Raw genomic sequence first — 16,015 nt, forward strand, 5'->3', positions numbered from 1 at the left:
TCATTTTAGAAAAAAATCTGTACTTTTGTTCCATCACATGTACACAGCTGGTCCAGTTAAATAAATTTCAATTCTTCCTGGAGATCGTCATTAAAACTGCAGTTTCGCCTCTTTGACATTATTATTATTATTATTATTATTATTCCTGATACCTCCAAGGAGTCCGAAGACTCATCGCGGGAGGACATCTTCAACTGTCTCTACATCTTACCTCTACTACGAATCAACGCCATCTACCGCCCACCTCCAACACCACCACAACTAGTAATTTTTGTCTGTAAATTGCGTGTGTTCTGAAGGGCCGATTTGTATGTATGCGGGATGAAAAACCCGAGTTTCCGGGAGAAAAAACCCTGCTACCTCCGTATGAGATCGGCTAACTCACCATCGATTGAAATCGACCAGATAAAGATCCCTCCCGTTTATCCTTGCAATGGACATTGCAAGGATAAACTTAATGCTTTAAAAAAAAAAGACTTAAAACTTTAAAAAATATGAAATTTAAATCACTGGCATGAATAACAAAGTGTTGCCAACATGCATTTTTTTATTTTCTCTGAATAAATCACTGCAGATATCGATATTTAGTATCGAACAATGCGGATCCCTGGTATCCATGCTATTGATATACGATTATAGGTTATGAGTAATAATTTATGATTGACCAATATGAAAGTATATTTATAGTTTTTATTAAAAACTGGACAAAATTGACATTTTTATTAAAACGACGGGATGGCCGGGAAATATGAAAAATACGGTACTGTCCCGTTCAAAACGGTACGTTTGGTCAGCCTATACTAGTATCAGGAATAGAGCATGCATGCATTTTGTTTGAAAAAAATTGCAGGCACAACGTTTTTTTTTATTTTTAGAAAAGAAGAGAAACATTCTATAATATTATAGATTTTTTATTATTTATTAAGTTTATTAATTATTATTAATTAAATTTGAAAGATAGATTTTTTAACTTAACATGTAAACCTTTTATAACCAAAAAAAAAAAAGTGACTAAATACTCTGATATTGTATGTCTGTAAAAAATGTGAAAGTTTATCCCGTTAGATGTCGCTATACTCTCCTTACGGAATGATTTTTTCATGTATTACGTGAGTTGTAAACTTTGAAAACTGTGTGTGTTATTATGTAGTGCATAAAAATTTCTTTTACGTTTTGTGTGGATTCGGTTTGTCAAACAGCTTGCATTGTGTGCTTCTGATTTTAACTAAACGACAAGGTTACTAAATTAGACAAATGAGATGTACTCCAGGTGGATTTGTTGTATCGTTTACTGAGCACGTTGATCGGCAGTTAAATCTAAGATTTTGGTATAAGGAGTTGATGAAGTGAACATTATGGAATATGTTCTAAATTTTTTTGCAACAACGAAATTCCACGAGACTGAACAGAGAATTACTTTATAATTAACATCACCCTGTATTTTCTCGTGATGGTATGTATTTATGTCCTGCATTGATACTATTTTTATGTTGGATATGACTTTAAATTCGTGAAACCTTATTTCAGGCGACGAGTGAAATTTGCATTGTTTGGGAGTGGATCCCAACTGCTGACGTTCATTCCAGTTTGATTTACGTATTCCTTTATAATAGTTATGGGAAGATTTTAAAAAATGGACAATGTTAACTGTAATTCTAAGGACACATCAGCAGTGGAAACTTCTCAAATGGCATGCTTTGTCTAATTGGTCTTATGGAAATCACTTGTCGTATTATATCATAACATTTGTTGTATTTGCTCATTTATTTACTTCATTTCCTGTTTTGCCCACCAGATTTCACATTTTTCAATTTTTTAAAGTCTGTTTCTTCATGAGGACCTACAGATCAGTCAAACACTAATTTAAAACTGTATTCACCATTTATTGTTAAGTAAAAATTGATTAAAGTGACATTAAGTACTCACCAATTAAGTAAAATTAAACTTTTTTTAAAAAATAAATTTCATTAAATAGCACTTTAAACTGTCACATACATGCTAGTATATAGCTGTTCACTGAACAACTGTATAATGGCCTTATAATTGTCACAGGAAAAGCGCATGTATGGGGTAGGGAGGAGAAGAACAATGGAAAAGAAAATTAAAAATTCCAGAATTTCATTAAAGATATTAATGAACTACAACTTGGAGGAATTGCTCTGCTCAGTAGTTAAATGAACCAGGTTCTTGCAAATATTATCATAACAGTGAAGATATTAACCTTTGCAATGAGTTCTCATTATGGAGACCTGGAAATAATAAACTGTGACTACTGACAAGATTAAAAAAATAAAAAATAAAATTTTTTTTTTTTTCAGTCTTCTTTAGTTTCCTGCCAGATTGTTTGTTTGGAGTGTTATCACAGTTTTTTAGTTATGTGCTTCCATGGGAATGGTACAGCACTAATGGCATGTAAGGTTAGTTATGCTGTTTGTTCTTTTATTTTTAAAGGTTGGTGGTTTGTTAGGGAATTGAAGGAATCACATATACTTATACATATTTACAACCTTCATAGTAATCTTCTATAGAGAAGAAATAATGCAAAGGAAAATTGCTCTGATTTTGTGTTGCGAAAGAAGTCTAGTAAATCGTTCTCAAGAGTAACGTAGGTGATACTAAGTTAACATGCCACAGATAGAATGGGTTCTCCAGTCTGCATGAAAGCCATATCAGAAGAAAATAAATATTGATATCTTAAAATTTCAAATAAAACATTAAGTTGTTGGCTTCTTTTTATTCATTGTCATGTCTGCGGGGAGTATATTAAAATGTTTCAAATCCAAGATTTGAGTTAGTAAAGGTCTTTAGTGTGAATGCCATGTTCGTATTAAACTAATCTTTTTTTCTTTTTTAATATTGTATTATAAACAGTTGCTGCTCAGTGGTCTATCCATGCCACATGATATTCATTTTTGGTAAATCACTTTTTGTCCAGTGACACTTGGCCGTGAGAACTCTAAATGGTAGAATTCCACACTGACCAGAGTAAACGTAACACATTTGATGCTGGTTTTGTCTTTGAAGAAAACTAATCCCAAAATAAGTCTGTGAATCAGCAACAGGTAAGTCTTATAGTCAGTACTGTTGTCTGACAAAGCTGATATAACACAAGATTCTTGTTTCTTACTTTGTGTATTTTAACTTCTATTTGTTAAAGCTTGAATTACTTCGGTCCTCCTCATTATTATTATTTTTATTGTATTTATTTACAGAAACAGTACTGATAGTTATATTCATCACTGAATTGAATAATTAATAATAGTAACATGTACAGTGCTAATGATTATTAATAACCTGGTTAATCACTTATTTAAAATTTTAACATTAATATTTTTATCCAATATTAATAGTGGTTTCATCAACAATATGCATAATTAATTTCTTTATGCTAGTTAATGTTTAATTTCACATTAAACAGAATTGTGATTATTGATGTATATTATTAGCATCATATAGTCTGATTATATATTAATTATCACCATACATCAGTTGATATCTATAATTCATTTGTAAAATTACTTAAATTGTCTGCATTGTAACTCTCTTAGCAACTATGAAAAGTGAATTCTTTATGTTGGTTTTTATATCTTGGCTGAGCTAAGCCCAGTTTTCCAGCTATCTGTTGTATATAGTCTCTGAACCAACTTATAAACTTAAATAAAGTCTTCTTCTTTTCTTGTTAAGTTTAGATTTCCTATCCAGATCTCATAACTATCACAGTGTAAATCCTTCTTACGCTTAATGAATCTTCTCTAATTTTTTTTATTTTTTATTTTATTTCTCTTAAGAGCTATAATTCAATAGTAGTTAAACTCTTTTCTCCATGTGAAGCTATTTTTTTAGTTATCAAAACCAAACAGCCTTCTGTGCTTTACTAGTTACCTTGCATATATATTGCATTTATAAAGATGATTATTAACTTTTTTTTTTTTTGAAGATTTACACAGTTAGTTTGTATCTCTGTTTCAAATATATTGTTATCAAATCACATGTACTTACATTTCTTCACATTAAATTTTAATTCCCATTTTTTTCTTGTCCAATTTTCTAATCTTATCAGATCATCCTGAAGAGAACTGAGGTCATCATAATTGCAGTTTATTACTATATTAGTTTCATCAGGAAAGAAAAATTTCACTATTCATTTTTGAACCTACATCATTAAATGAATATGTTAAACAACAAGGGTCCTTAAATTTAACTCTGGAATACTCCAATTTCTAACCACCTCTGAACTCTCTCTCTCTAAATGCGTCTTGTCTTTTCATCTCTCAATCAATTTTGCATCCATCTTTGTCAGTACTATTTTAGCACATTTTAATCAGTAGGTTCACATGAAGAGCACCATCAAAGGCATTGTTGAAATTTAAAATACATCATACTAATTATAATTATACTAACCATAATTTCTTTAAAAAAATTATCAGAATTGAAATTGGAATTAAAACTGAAAATTAATCTGAAGGTAAGTACATGTGATTTGGTAACATGGATATAATCCATGAACATGCATGCTCATTTACTGAACATGAGGCACAACATGTTTCATCTGAGGATAGTCAGTTTTGAAAAATCTAATTTCTTTTTTTTTTCTTTTAAAGAAATTATGGTAATAGGTATGATGTTTTAGATTTCAACATTGCCTTCAGTGGCAGCTACTTATTAAAATTCATTCTTCCATTGCTTTGCTAATAACATCTACAATACCAACTGGCTTATAATTCTTTATTTTATATGCTGATTGGTCCTTATAAATTCATGTGATCCTTGCAAAGTTTCAGTTGGAAGGAATACTTGCTAATCTCGATTTATTTTAAAATAATCATGAGCAAGTTAATTGAAATCCTTGCATGCATTTAAGCACCTTCTGCTGGTGATATGTCATCTTTACCTGTAGCTTTATTAGCTGCAGATGCTTTAAAATATCAGGAAGTTCCTTCTCCTGTATTATATCATTAGATGCATCAGCCTTATCTTTTACTTTTTTTTTTTAGCTTCTTGTTCCAGTGTGATTACTGAATTTCTCTGCTGTGGTAATATGTCAGGTCTTTCAACATATTCTCAGAACTTATTATTTATTCCGTAGCACAATTGGAAGAACAACGGGACATTGCATCCTTTTGTTGGAAAAGGCTTCAGTTCAATTCTAATGAATGGAGGAGTCTGTGTGTGTTTTTTCAGTTGAAATTGAGTTAGTTGATCTCATACAGAGGTAGCAGAATTTTTTCTCCAGGAAACTTGGATTTTTCTTCCTGCATATAGACAAATCAGCCATGAGAACAGATGCAATTTACAGACAAAAAATACTCTTGCTGGTTGTGGTGAGTGGTAGATTGCATTGATGGTAGTGTTGTATAGCTGTAGGAGTTGGAGTAGTGGAGTTGGTGGTTGTATGTAGTAGTTGGAGAATTCAATAATGGAGTAGAGGACCCTCCTGTGATGAGTCCTTGCACTTCCATAAATACAAATTTAGGACTGTTACATGTAAATTATATTAGCTTTAGGCTTATCTTATATTTTCTTCCAGAATTATAAATTTCCTTCTTTCTCTAAATATGCAAGAAAATCTGTGGGATGAATCTTCTTAGCTTTTCTCACCAACTCATGTAGCTGTGATGATTTTAGTTAAAAATGATTATTTTTAAGTTAAGGGGATAATAAATCCCTCATTATTTTTAAAGACGGATACAAAACTCGGAGATCGAAATCTAAGAGTTTCATGCTGAAGAACTATCGCCGAGTCCAAGCGTAAGTCAACACCTGGTAGTGCAACACTAGGGCAACTCGGAGCAAAGGTGGAGCAAGATCCCTCACTATCCTTAATATTTTCTCATAATGTAAAATGCAGCTCCTAGGAGAAATGATTATTTTTATCATTTAAGCTAATTGTATTTATCATGTATATTTTTATCATTTAAGCTAATTGTATTTATAAGCAAATTTTTCAGATTTATATTCTTTACAAAGTTTTATATAACTGAAGGTACAGTTGCATGCTGTACCAGAAATTGGTTGATAAGCTAATCCATTCAAGGGTCAGTTAATTGAGAGATCAGTGTATAATTACAGTCCTTTCTGGATTAACGGTAATTATAGCAAGTTTTTATGCCAGGAAAGAAAGTGGATTATACTAAACAAGAAATTATATTCTTGTGTTTCTTTTTATTTTACTGAAGCAGAGCATACAACATTTGACACATTTGAATGAAGTTATCTTCATGATTACATAAATATAGTAGAATACTTTCACAGTTTGGTAGATCTGCAGCTATCTGTCATGAAGAACACAAATTTTATATCCAGTATCTTGAATCTGTTCTGCTAGGCCAGACTGCTCAGTCTGGACTAAACAGTCTTTTTTTTTTTTTAAATAAACTTTTACATAAAAGTAGATTCCTTATAGATCAATTTTATAAGGAGAGCAGTTTAGGCCTGTCTACATAGACTGAAGTTAAACAGATCTGATGGCCTTTGGTTATCCCTTTTATGGGAAATATATCTTTTTATGCAAATTCCTTATTATTATTATATATATATATATATATATATATATATTTTTTTTTTTTTTTTTTTTGAATAATTGGGAATTTATTGACCATATGCTGTCCTATTGATGCTATAGTGGCGCTTTTTGAAATTGATTCTTTCGTTGTAATTTTATATTGTGTTCCATTGTTATTGTACTGGTGATACCTATGGTACTTAGACAAAAATTTTACAACTAATAAATTTATTTCACATAAGTTTAAGTTTCCATCTTTAATTTTCTAAATATGTCAGCTTATTTACCTGTATTAATAAAGCAGTTTCACCACTGCTTTGTCCATAGTATGGGAAGCATGGTACAGCACTTGCAAACAGGAAAAAAAAAATAACTCCAGCATTTCATAGTAGCACCAATCTTCTGTTTGCAAGAATGAACATTGTTTTCAAAGATATATGCTTGATTGCTTTGCTTGTGGAATTACTCTTTTCAGTTGTTGTGGCCAATCTAGATCAATCACTATTTGTAAAGAAGAAAATCAAAAATTACTTTAGATGTAAGTGTTTGGCAAGCCTGTACTGCTGCTGAATCTGTGAAATTCATGCATTTACCAGCCTGTTTATAGAAGAAAAAGCAAGTCTGGGCTGTCAGGAGAAATAAATCCTACTCGCTCTGTCTAATAACTAACATAACCATGCTTGACAAAGGACTCAGTCTAATAAGTTCTGTTGTCACAGGTAGGATTTAAACTTTGAACTCGTGGTAAGATGAAACCACTGTCTCATAGGGACATAGGTTTCACCACAAATTGTGTAATTATGTTTCAAATGATCAAAATATGATTGTATGTATGACACACAGATGCTACATGCCTTTTATAGATGCAGCATACTTCCTGAACTAGTATGCATTTCTGCCAGCACATTGGGTAAATTGCCAAGTTTTACATGTAACAATCATAATTTAGTTTTGTGATTAACTGGGTTTAGAAGATAGCTTTCTGATAGCTATCAATCACTTCACTTATCCATTGTCAGTTTATTTTTCATATTAGCACCTCCATAGCGCAATTCGAAGAATGACGGTATGTTGTGCCCTTTGATTAAAAGCCTAAGTTTGATTTTCGTCATGATGGGAGGAATCTTTATATGGACTTTTTCAATTGAAGGTGAGTTAGCTGATCTCATATGGAGGTAGCAGGGTGGGTTTTTTATCCCACATACAGAAAAATCGGCCCTTCAGAACATATGCCATTTTAAGACAAAAAATACTGGTAATGGTGGTGGTTGTGGGCAGTAGATGGCGTTGATGTAGGTGATTGGTAGTAGAGGTTTTGTGTAGTAGTGGAGACGTAGAGTTGTACAGTGGGTGTCCTCTTGCGATGAGTCTTCGGACTCCTTGGAGGTGTCATGAATAATAATGATCTATCCTTTTGTATATCTCTTTCACCTTGCATGTGAATTCCTTTCCAATTCCTTGGCAGGATCCAGATGTAATAGTATGTCCATTCCATCTTATCTGATTCTGCTATCACTATTATATAATATGAATAGATTGCTAAAGCAAGATCCACCTTTAACAAACAAATCCATGCTGTCCTCTATAGAGGATATATCAGTGCTGTTCATCCACCTCTGAATGTGATTGCTTACCAGCTTCTCCAAAACCTTGATTATACCAGATACTGATTGAGCTTTAATTTATTGTATCAGTGCTTTTAGGTATTGGAATTATCTTGCTCTTTTAACTCATTAGAAATCATGTACAGGAACAGTGCTAATTCTTCTGCACATTTCTTCAGTACCTGTGCCAACATGCCATCTGATCTGCTCTATTTGAATCAGCTCTTTTAATCGGTTTAATATTTCTGCCTGTTTATTTCATCCATTTTCTCTTTAACACCCAGATAACTAATTAGGCTGCCTGGAATTTGTATATTACTGAAGTGAACACTTGACAACTCAGTTATTTTTAGTGGATCAGTTACTCTCTGCCTGTTTGCATTCACTAAGGATGTTCTTCCATGATCATTCTTCGTTTCACTTGCTATATAGTGATAAAATTCTTTTCGATTTCCTGTGGCCTATTTGGGTAAGGTAACTTCTTTTCATAATTCGACAGGAAGGCCAAATCATGACCATCACTCTCTCGCTCTAGGCCTGATTTTTTTTACTGCTCTCAAGCCTCTTCACTTGTTTAATGATATTGGATTCACACAGTTCCAACAAGGGATCTTTTAGTTATATTAAAAACTGAATGCTGCTTTTAGCACTATCAGAACTGAAATTAATGTGCATTCAGGATCTCTAGACACGAAGTATAAACCTTCTGATTTCTACAGATTGTCTTCAATACCTTTTTGATTAGACATTGTATTTATAAAGTAATCATTAATGTAAAATTTAATAGGTGTGCTATCTGGTAACATATTTGTTAAATATACTGTACGTGTAAAGAAAACATGTAGTGATCTATTCATTTATTGATAGATTGTAGCACCTGGTCTTAGCCATCACTTGGGCTCTCCAGATGTGATATTGCAGAGCAGTGGTGGCGGCTTAGTCTCCAAGTGTCAACGAAGCACCATTGCTCTGATATGATTTCATGTGCTTATACAAGAACTGTGGAACATTTCATGTAAATCCAGAACTTAATCCACAAAAAAAGATTATGGGTTGAATGTTTTTGTTGTGTGCAACAGGGATTTCTTTTAACTTTTCATAATGATTATTCTAACAGCCAGTAACTCTTGTTAGAATTATTTTATCACCACATTTTTCATCAAGATTTTTCAACAAGAGATAAGTTAGTCTTATGCCGAGGCAGAAAGGTTTTTCATCCCATATAGTTTACATGATGAAAAATTTTACAGACATAACTTACCGCATAGCTTGAGTTATTTCTATGGCATAATGTGAAAGTAACTGAACTAAATCTATTATTTATATATTAGCCCAATGTTTTTTGTAGCCAAGTAATTTGCTTTCATAAATCCAATTATTGATACAGCAAGATGAACTGTCTATCTTATTGTATTATTTTTTAATCATAATGTATATTAAATATTAGTTTTTCTTTTCTATAAAATGTGTAATGTTCAAATTAAAATTAAAAATCATTTGAACTTTTTCACTGTAGAAGCAATATGAATGTTGCCTAACAAACTTTTGAATACATTTAAAGAAAACACTATTATAGATTACTTTTGTTATTATATACATTTACTATAATAAAGTTTTCTAATTGTTTTCCTCCTCTTGTTATAGGCAACCCAAAATACTTTTATGCATTTTTAGTTTTCATATGCTAGTGTGCCTTGCAGTCTTTAAATGCTTCCTAAATCAATTATCAGCATTCATTTTACTGGTGCCTTAAATCATACTGTGTAGAGTATAGAAGTTATGGCAAGTTCTCTAAATGACTCTATAGATGAAAGTGATGGTGACACAACAGGCAGCAGTATGATGACAGTTCACAATGGCTCTATAGAGTCTGGGTTGACCATTGACCGTTATGGCTTTATTGGAAGGTCAGATCCAAAACTGTAAGTATTTTCCTACAAACAACAACATAGTAAACATTTTCTTTGTATTTTATCGTAGTTATATTTCCTTGATGTGATGGATGATGTGCAGCCTTCCTTCATAAAAGTATTGCTTGCATGTTTAGTGGCACATTTTGTCATTGAGCTTGCTTTGATGAAGAATGCAAAAAAGAATTTGTTAGTTGTGCAAAAAAAAAAAAAAAAAATCCAGAATAGAATAAAGCAGAAACCGAGTGACTAATTTTTGAACACAGTACATTTGATTATTATTTCAGTAACCTACATAGGAAGCCCACTTAGGTAGCAACGTGTATCATATTGAACCTCAAAATCATTTACACTCTGGCATTGTGTTCCACTCACCAACCACCCTCCATGTAAATAATCTACTCTTCATGCCTCTCTTCACCACATCTTTACACAACTTCCAGAAATGGCTTCTCATTCTTCCTACCTTATCTCTACTTTTCAATATTCTCTGTTCACACTGTTCAGTAAACAGAAATTTATAAGTTATATCAAAATCTTAGATATTAAGCTTAGCTGTATGCAGATGATGTTAAACTTCTAAATAAATCCAGTATAAGAATCTTTTAAATGAATTGAATAACTGCTATAACAAATTTGGTATGAAAATCAGAAATTAATGACTGATTGTCTTTTTAATGTCAGAAATATAGAAAATGCCTACTGCATTCTTGATAGAAAACCCTGAATCAAGTATTATATATATATTTAGATATAATTTTTAGTTAAGATGGCAAATTAAATTTGTTAATAGAATATACAAGGCAGGTTTGGCACAGCCAGTTGAATGAATTTCTATGAGATAAGAAATTAGCCAAAACACTAAACAAGGTTCAAACAAATTTCAACTTAAACAATTGATCAAAGACTAGACCACACATACAAGAGTTAAATTGACAAAAATTAGGGGAGGGAACAGATATCATGAACAAAGCTAATCCAAGATGGTTTGATCTCTTAAATAGAATGGAAGAGAAAAGATTTGCAAAACAGGTGTTGGATACCAAGAAAAGAAGCAATATTTAGGTGAATTGATGCAGTTGGTGGTATCTTAGAAGACAAATGCAAGATCTGGTAATATTGGAGTCCTAGCAAATACATTAATTTGGAGCTTCATTGTATCCTCTAATACCCTTCAGGGTATCTATCAGGAACTTGATGACGCACATGAATAAGGCTTCGCTTTGTTCTTTTCATATTAATGTATACCTCAGTGGTTTTTTATCTAAAAGTTTTAAATAAAACATGTTGATTAAGAGTATTTTGTTATGATTGATACCATTTTATTACTTGTATATGGAAAATAATAATTCTACATTGATTTAACCTCAGTACTGTCCAAGGTCTAGCTCCCAGTAATGATCTCGGTTACGGTAGAAGCTAGTCTGGAAGTAACTTTTTTACATAATGCACAGCAATATATATACATCAGAAATAAAGTGTGCTGTGCATTATGGATACTGAGTAAATGATGTGAAGTCAATAGCCTGTATGTACACATAGCCTAGTTGTGAAGATCCTTCATGTACAGGCTTTGTTTGCTTAAGATTGGGTAAAGAATTAAATCAAGAATATAATTTCTTGTCTAGTATAATTTCAATTTATCTAATGTAACTGATTATCCTCAACACTTCTGATTTATAGTTGCCAACTTATTAACTCATATTTGGAGTGAAATGGATGTGTAATCTTATTAAGCAAGAGATTCATAAGAAAAATATGTTGAAGGAATACTGTGTGCATAAAAATTATGTCAGTTTTGAAATTATAAGCAGCAAGCCAAAATAATTACAATTGTTCAGAAAGTTGTCTGAGTATGAAAAGAAACTGGCTCTGCAAACTAAAGACAATGCGAAAGAGTGCTGTCATTATGCTGCAGGTGAAAGAAGGAATGAATATAAATAATAACTACTGAATGAGATGGTATATGTAGGTAACAGATGAAGAAAAGATTGTTCAAGCAATGAGTGCCCATTTTGCTAAAAGCTAACAACCTGGTATATGCAACATTAGGCTCACTGGACAAAGAAAACTCAGGTGTAGGAGGAGGCACTAGTTCTCTTGAACAAACTAAATAAGAATTCAGCAATACTAATTCTCCTTGGCATTACAGTCCATTTAGGACCTGGGCCTGTCTCAGGATAGCCTTCCATTCTTTGTGATTCTGTGCCTTGTTCCTCCAGTTCTTTATTTTAATTTTCTCTAAATCAACCTCCACGCCATCAAGCCATTTCCTTTTGGGTCATCCTCTGGTTCTAGATCCACCTGGTCTAGACACGAAGACCTTTTTTTACAGCTCTGTCATTCCTCATTTGCTGAACATGTCCTAGCCACTTCCAGTCTTCTCACCTTTATTTCAGTAATAATATACACTTCATTAAATTTCTCCATTATTTCTTTGTTTTCCTCACTCTCCAAAGTCCATTCTCATTAATTGGGCCAAAGATCCTTCTTAATACCTTTCACTCCCATATTTGTAATCAGTTTTCATCTTTCTGGATCATTGTTAATGTTTCACAGTTGTACAAAAGTAAGGGTTTGAGGATTACTTTATATAGCTGGATTTTACTTTTTATCGAAGTCAGATTAGATTTTAATAATGGTAGAATACTGTAATAAGTTCTGTTTGCTTCAGCTATTCTATAAGTGATTTCAACTGCCACATCATTACTTTCTGTTATTACTGAACTTAAATATGTCAAGTGCTGTATTCGTTCAAAGGTTTCTTCATCTACAGTGAAACTTTGGATGTTTCCAAATTTTTGTTTATCTCTGCCAACAACTAAGTATTTTGTTTTAGTTTTATTTGTTTGTAGTCCCATTTTCTTTTTCTCCTTCCTCATTTGTCTACAACCCTCTCTGAGGCTTCTCTGTCCTTCCAGTACAGTCCACGTCATCTGCAAAAGCCAAAAGCTGTAGACTTATATTCATAGTAGTTCCACCTCTGTTTATGATTGCGTTTTGTATTCCCTTTCAAGGCATAGGTTGAAAAGAATTGTTGATAATTGATCTCCTTGTAATCCTTTGGTAATCTTGAACTCAGGTGTGAGTTCACCCTGTATTTGCACTCTGCACCTGGTATTTCTGAGTGTCATTTTAACTAATCTTATTAATTTGGGTGAATTTGGAATTCCTTCATGACTTTGAATAGCTTATCTCTATTAATGTTATCATAGGCTTGTTTAAAGTCCACAAAAAAGTGGTGCAGATTAATATTAAACTCGTAGCATTTCTCCATTATGGTTCGTACTGTAAAAATCTGGTCTGTTGTTGATCTGCCATATCTAAAACACACTTTAATAGTCACCTAGCATTTCTTCTATGAAAGGCAGCAATCTAGCTGCCAGTATCCCTGCATATATTTTGTAAATCACTGTAACAGTGATATTCCTCTATAATTTTGGCACAGAGACTTGTGTTTCTTATGGATAGGGAAGATAATAGCAGTATGCCATTCAGTAGGCATTAACTCAGTTTCATCTTCACCAGGTGCTTTATTATTTTTCATTCTTTTTAGGGCCAATTCTGCCTCGTGTAGTTCTGGTGCTTCCTCTGTCTCAGCTTTTCTTATACTTGCCAAGGGTTTGTTAAGTTCATCTTCTTCTGGAACATTAATTTCTAAGCTTGTTTTGTCTTCAAGGAGATCTTCAAAATATTCTGCTGACCTTCTCAAAATGTCCTCCTTTTCACTGCTGTGTCCTGAATAAGCTAAGAAATGTTTTAACATGAATTATTCAGGACACAAGTTTGTTTAAACATAGGCAGAGAATGTGGCATGTTGGCAATAGATTAGAAAGATAATTTTATGTATATAAATCAAAATTAAGAGCAAGAAATTGTATAAAAATGAAAGAAAATTTGTAGGACTTAACCTGTATTGCAAGTGGGTCAGATATAGAAATTAATTAAAGCTGTTAAATCTATTTAAGAACCCCATTTCATGTATTGTAAAGTGACAAAGCCTGTAAGCCAGAGTCCAAGGGTCACCTTTAACCTTCCTGTGTTACGCATACCAAAAAAAAAAGGGGGGGGGGGAGGTAGTTATAGGAAAGAGAAACTAAAGCGCTTTCCAGGAAGAACACAACAAGCGCACGTGCGATGTAATAGATGGAGCTGGACGCCATGACGTAAACACACGTGACCACGTTTGCGGGCATCGCGATAGCCGAGAAACACCGAGAAGAGAAAAGAAAACAAAAAGGCCAAGCAGACCCCAATCGAGGCTTTTTTTGGGTTCCTGTTTCCTGACCTCTCTCGGACGTAGGTCCAGTCCGCTCCGACGGAGAAGTTCCTGGCTGGCCGTGGAAGGCATTGATTCGTCTGTTGCAGCGTTTGAAAAGGGCCAAGCTATTTCCTAAGACTAGGATAGCTGTGCGATGTCGTGCGACAGAGGAACCAAGCAGATGCCGTCCGTTCTGGCCGTGCTCCTGAGCCATATTGTCTTTCCTGCTGAGGTTTTAACCGTATAGTTTATCGAAAGTGATCAGACGAAAAGCAGAGTGAAGAAGCCTTGATGCCCAGACAAGGCAAGAAGAAGGACATAGTATCAATACAGAGACGGTAAAGTAGACTTTTGTATTGTGATTTCCAGTTAAGAAAGAGTGTGTTTCCCTAAGAACTTCTGTGAAGTGGACTAATTTTATAGAACTTTAAGAACTGTCTACAACTTGGCACAGGCCCATTTGTTTGAGAATTGTGTGCCTAACAAGGCCATGTTTATTCTGCATGAATTAATAGTAAATCTGTAGAATGATATAACCATTGACCACGTGAATGTAGAAAGTGTGATAAGTGTTAATGAGATAATGTTTAGTTACTTATAATGGTGGTCTAAGCAAGTTTATTTATATGTTTTATATATTAGTATTGAACCAAGGATCTTACTTGAGAATAATTCAGATCAATTAGTAGTAATGCTTACTTGTATGAGTTCTCTATTTTATTAAACATGTTTCTTAGTACCTGCCTGACCTGTTGTTATTATATGAATTCAAATAGCCACTCATAAAAATATTGACGAACTTAGCGGGAAGAACCCACGTGTATGATAAACAAAGCGGGCCAGACTGCATGTAAGAAATTAGTGAACTGAGATAAAATTTTATTATAGTTTAATTATTGTGTATCATTCTGAGAGAGCCATCCTGGGTAAGAGTCCCATCTATCCTCGGTATTGGCTGGCGCAGTTATAATATAAATTTGTCAATGCTTATCGGGTGGACTGTCTTAGAGTGATGTGTAAATGGTCACATCCCACACAAGGACAAAGCCCTAAACACTAAGTAAACTACACGTGGTTAAACTATAGAAAGGCCAATAGGACTGCTTAATTAAAAAGGGGAGATTTAAATAAAGAACGGAATAAGTGTAGTATGTCTTAAAAGTGAAGGTTATATACGGGAATAAGAGATGAGTTTAACAATAAAGTATTAAGAATAAACAGCATACGAAATAAAAAGGGTCATAACACCACCAAGCAAGTTATGCAGAAAGTTGTGCTGGGTTGAAAACTGCCTTTAATTTCTTTTATCTTATTATACATTTTCTTGATTTGTCCAGTATTCTTCAAAATCTCAATTTAATTTAGCCTTATTTTTTCCAATCACGTTTCTTTCTTCTGCACATTTTTTAGCTTGTTTTCGTTTTTCTCTATTCATTCTCATTTACTTGAGTTTTCTGTTTAAGTATCTTTAGACAAACTGTATTTCTGTCTTCAACACATTTTCTACATTCAAAATCATTCCATTAATTTCGTTTATCATTGTTTCTAAATCCCAGAACTTCTTCAGCCACTTTACTAATTTTATTCTTGAACCTTTCCCATTTTTTATATATTGTCATATCATTGGCATATTCGTCTTCTTTTTCTTCATTTATTTCTTCTCTCAATCTTCCGACATATTTTTGTCTGATTTTTCCATCTTTTACTTTTTGGATGTTATATCTTGGTGTTCTCCTTC

General features: G+C 33.1%; 1 protein-coding gene across 1 annotated transcript in view; it reads left to right on the forward strand.

The window, feature by feature from the left end:
• Window positions 1-1,154: 1,154 nt before the first annotated feature.
• The window catches only part of wkd (TBC1 domain family member whacked), a 147,437-nt gene continuing 132,576 nt past the window's right edge, over window positions 1,155-16,015 (forward strand). The window contains exons 1-2 of the mRNA XM_090411809.1: window positions 1,155-1,453; window positions 9,751-10,028. Of these exons, the coding sequence (XP_090267935.1) occupies window positions 9,886-10,028 (143 nt within the window). The 5' untranslated portion in view covers window positions 1,155-1,453; window positions 9,751-9,885. The remainder of the gene's footprint in view (window positions 1,454-9,750; window positions 10,029-16,015) is intronic.

Source organism: Typopeltis vanoorti, chromosome 22, assembly GCF_054136105.1.
Source record: "Typopeltis vanoorti isolate ZY-2024b chromosome 22, IOZ_Tvanoo_1.0, whole genome shotgun sequence".
Taxonomy (NCBI): domain Eukaryota; kingdom Metazoa; phylum Arthropoda; class Arachnida; order Uropygi; family Thelyphonidae; genus Typopeltis; species Typopeltis vanoorti.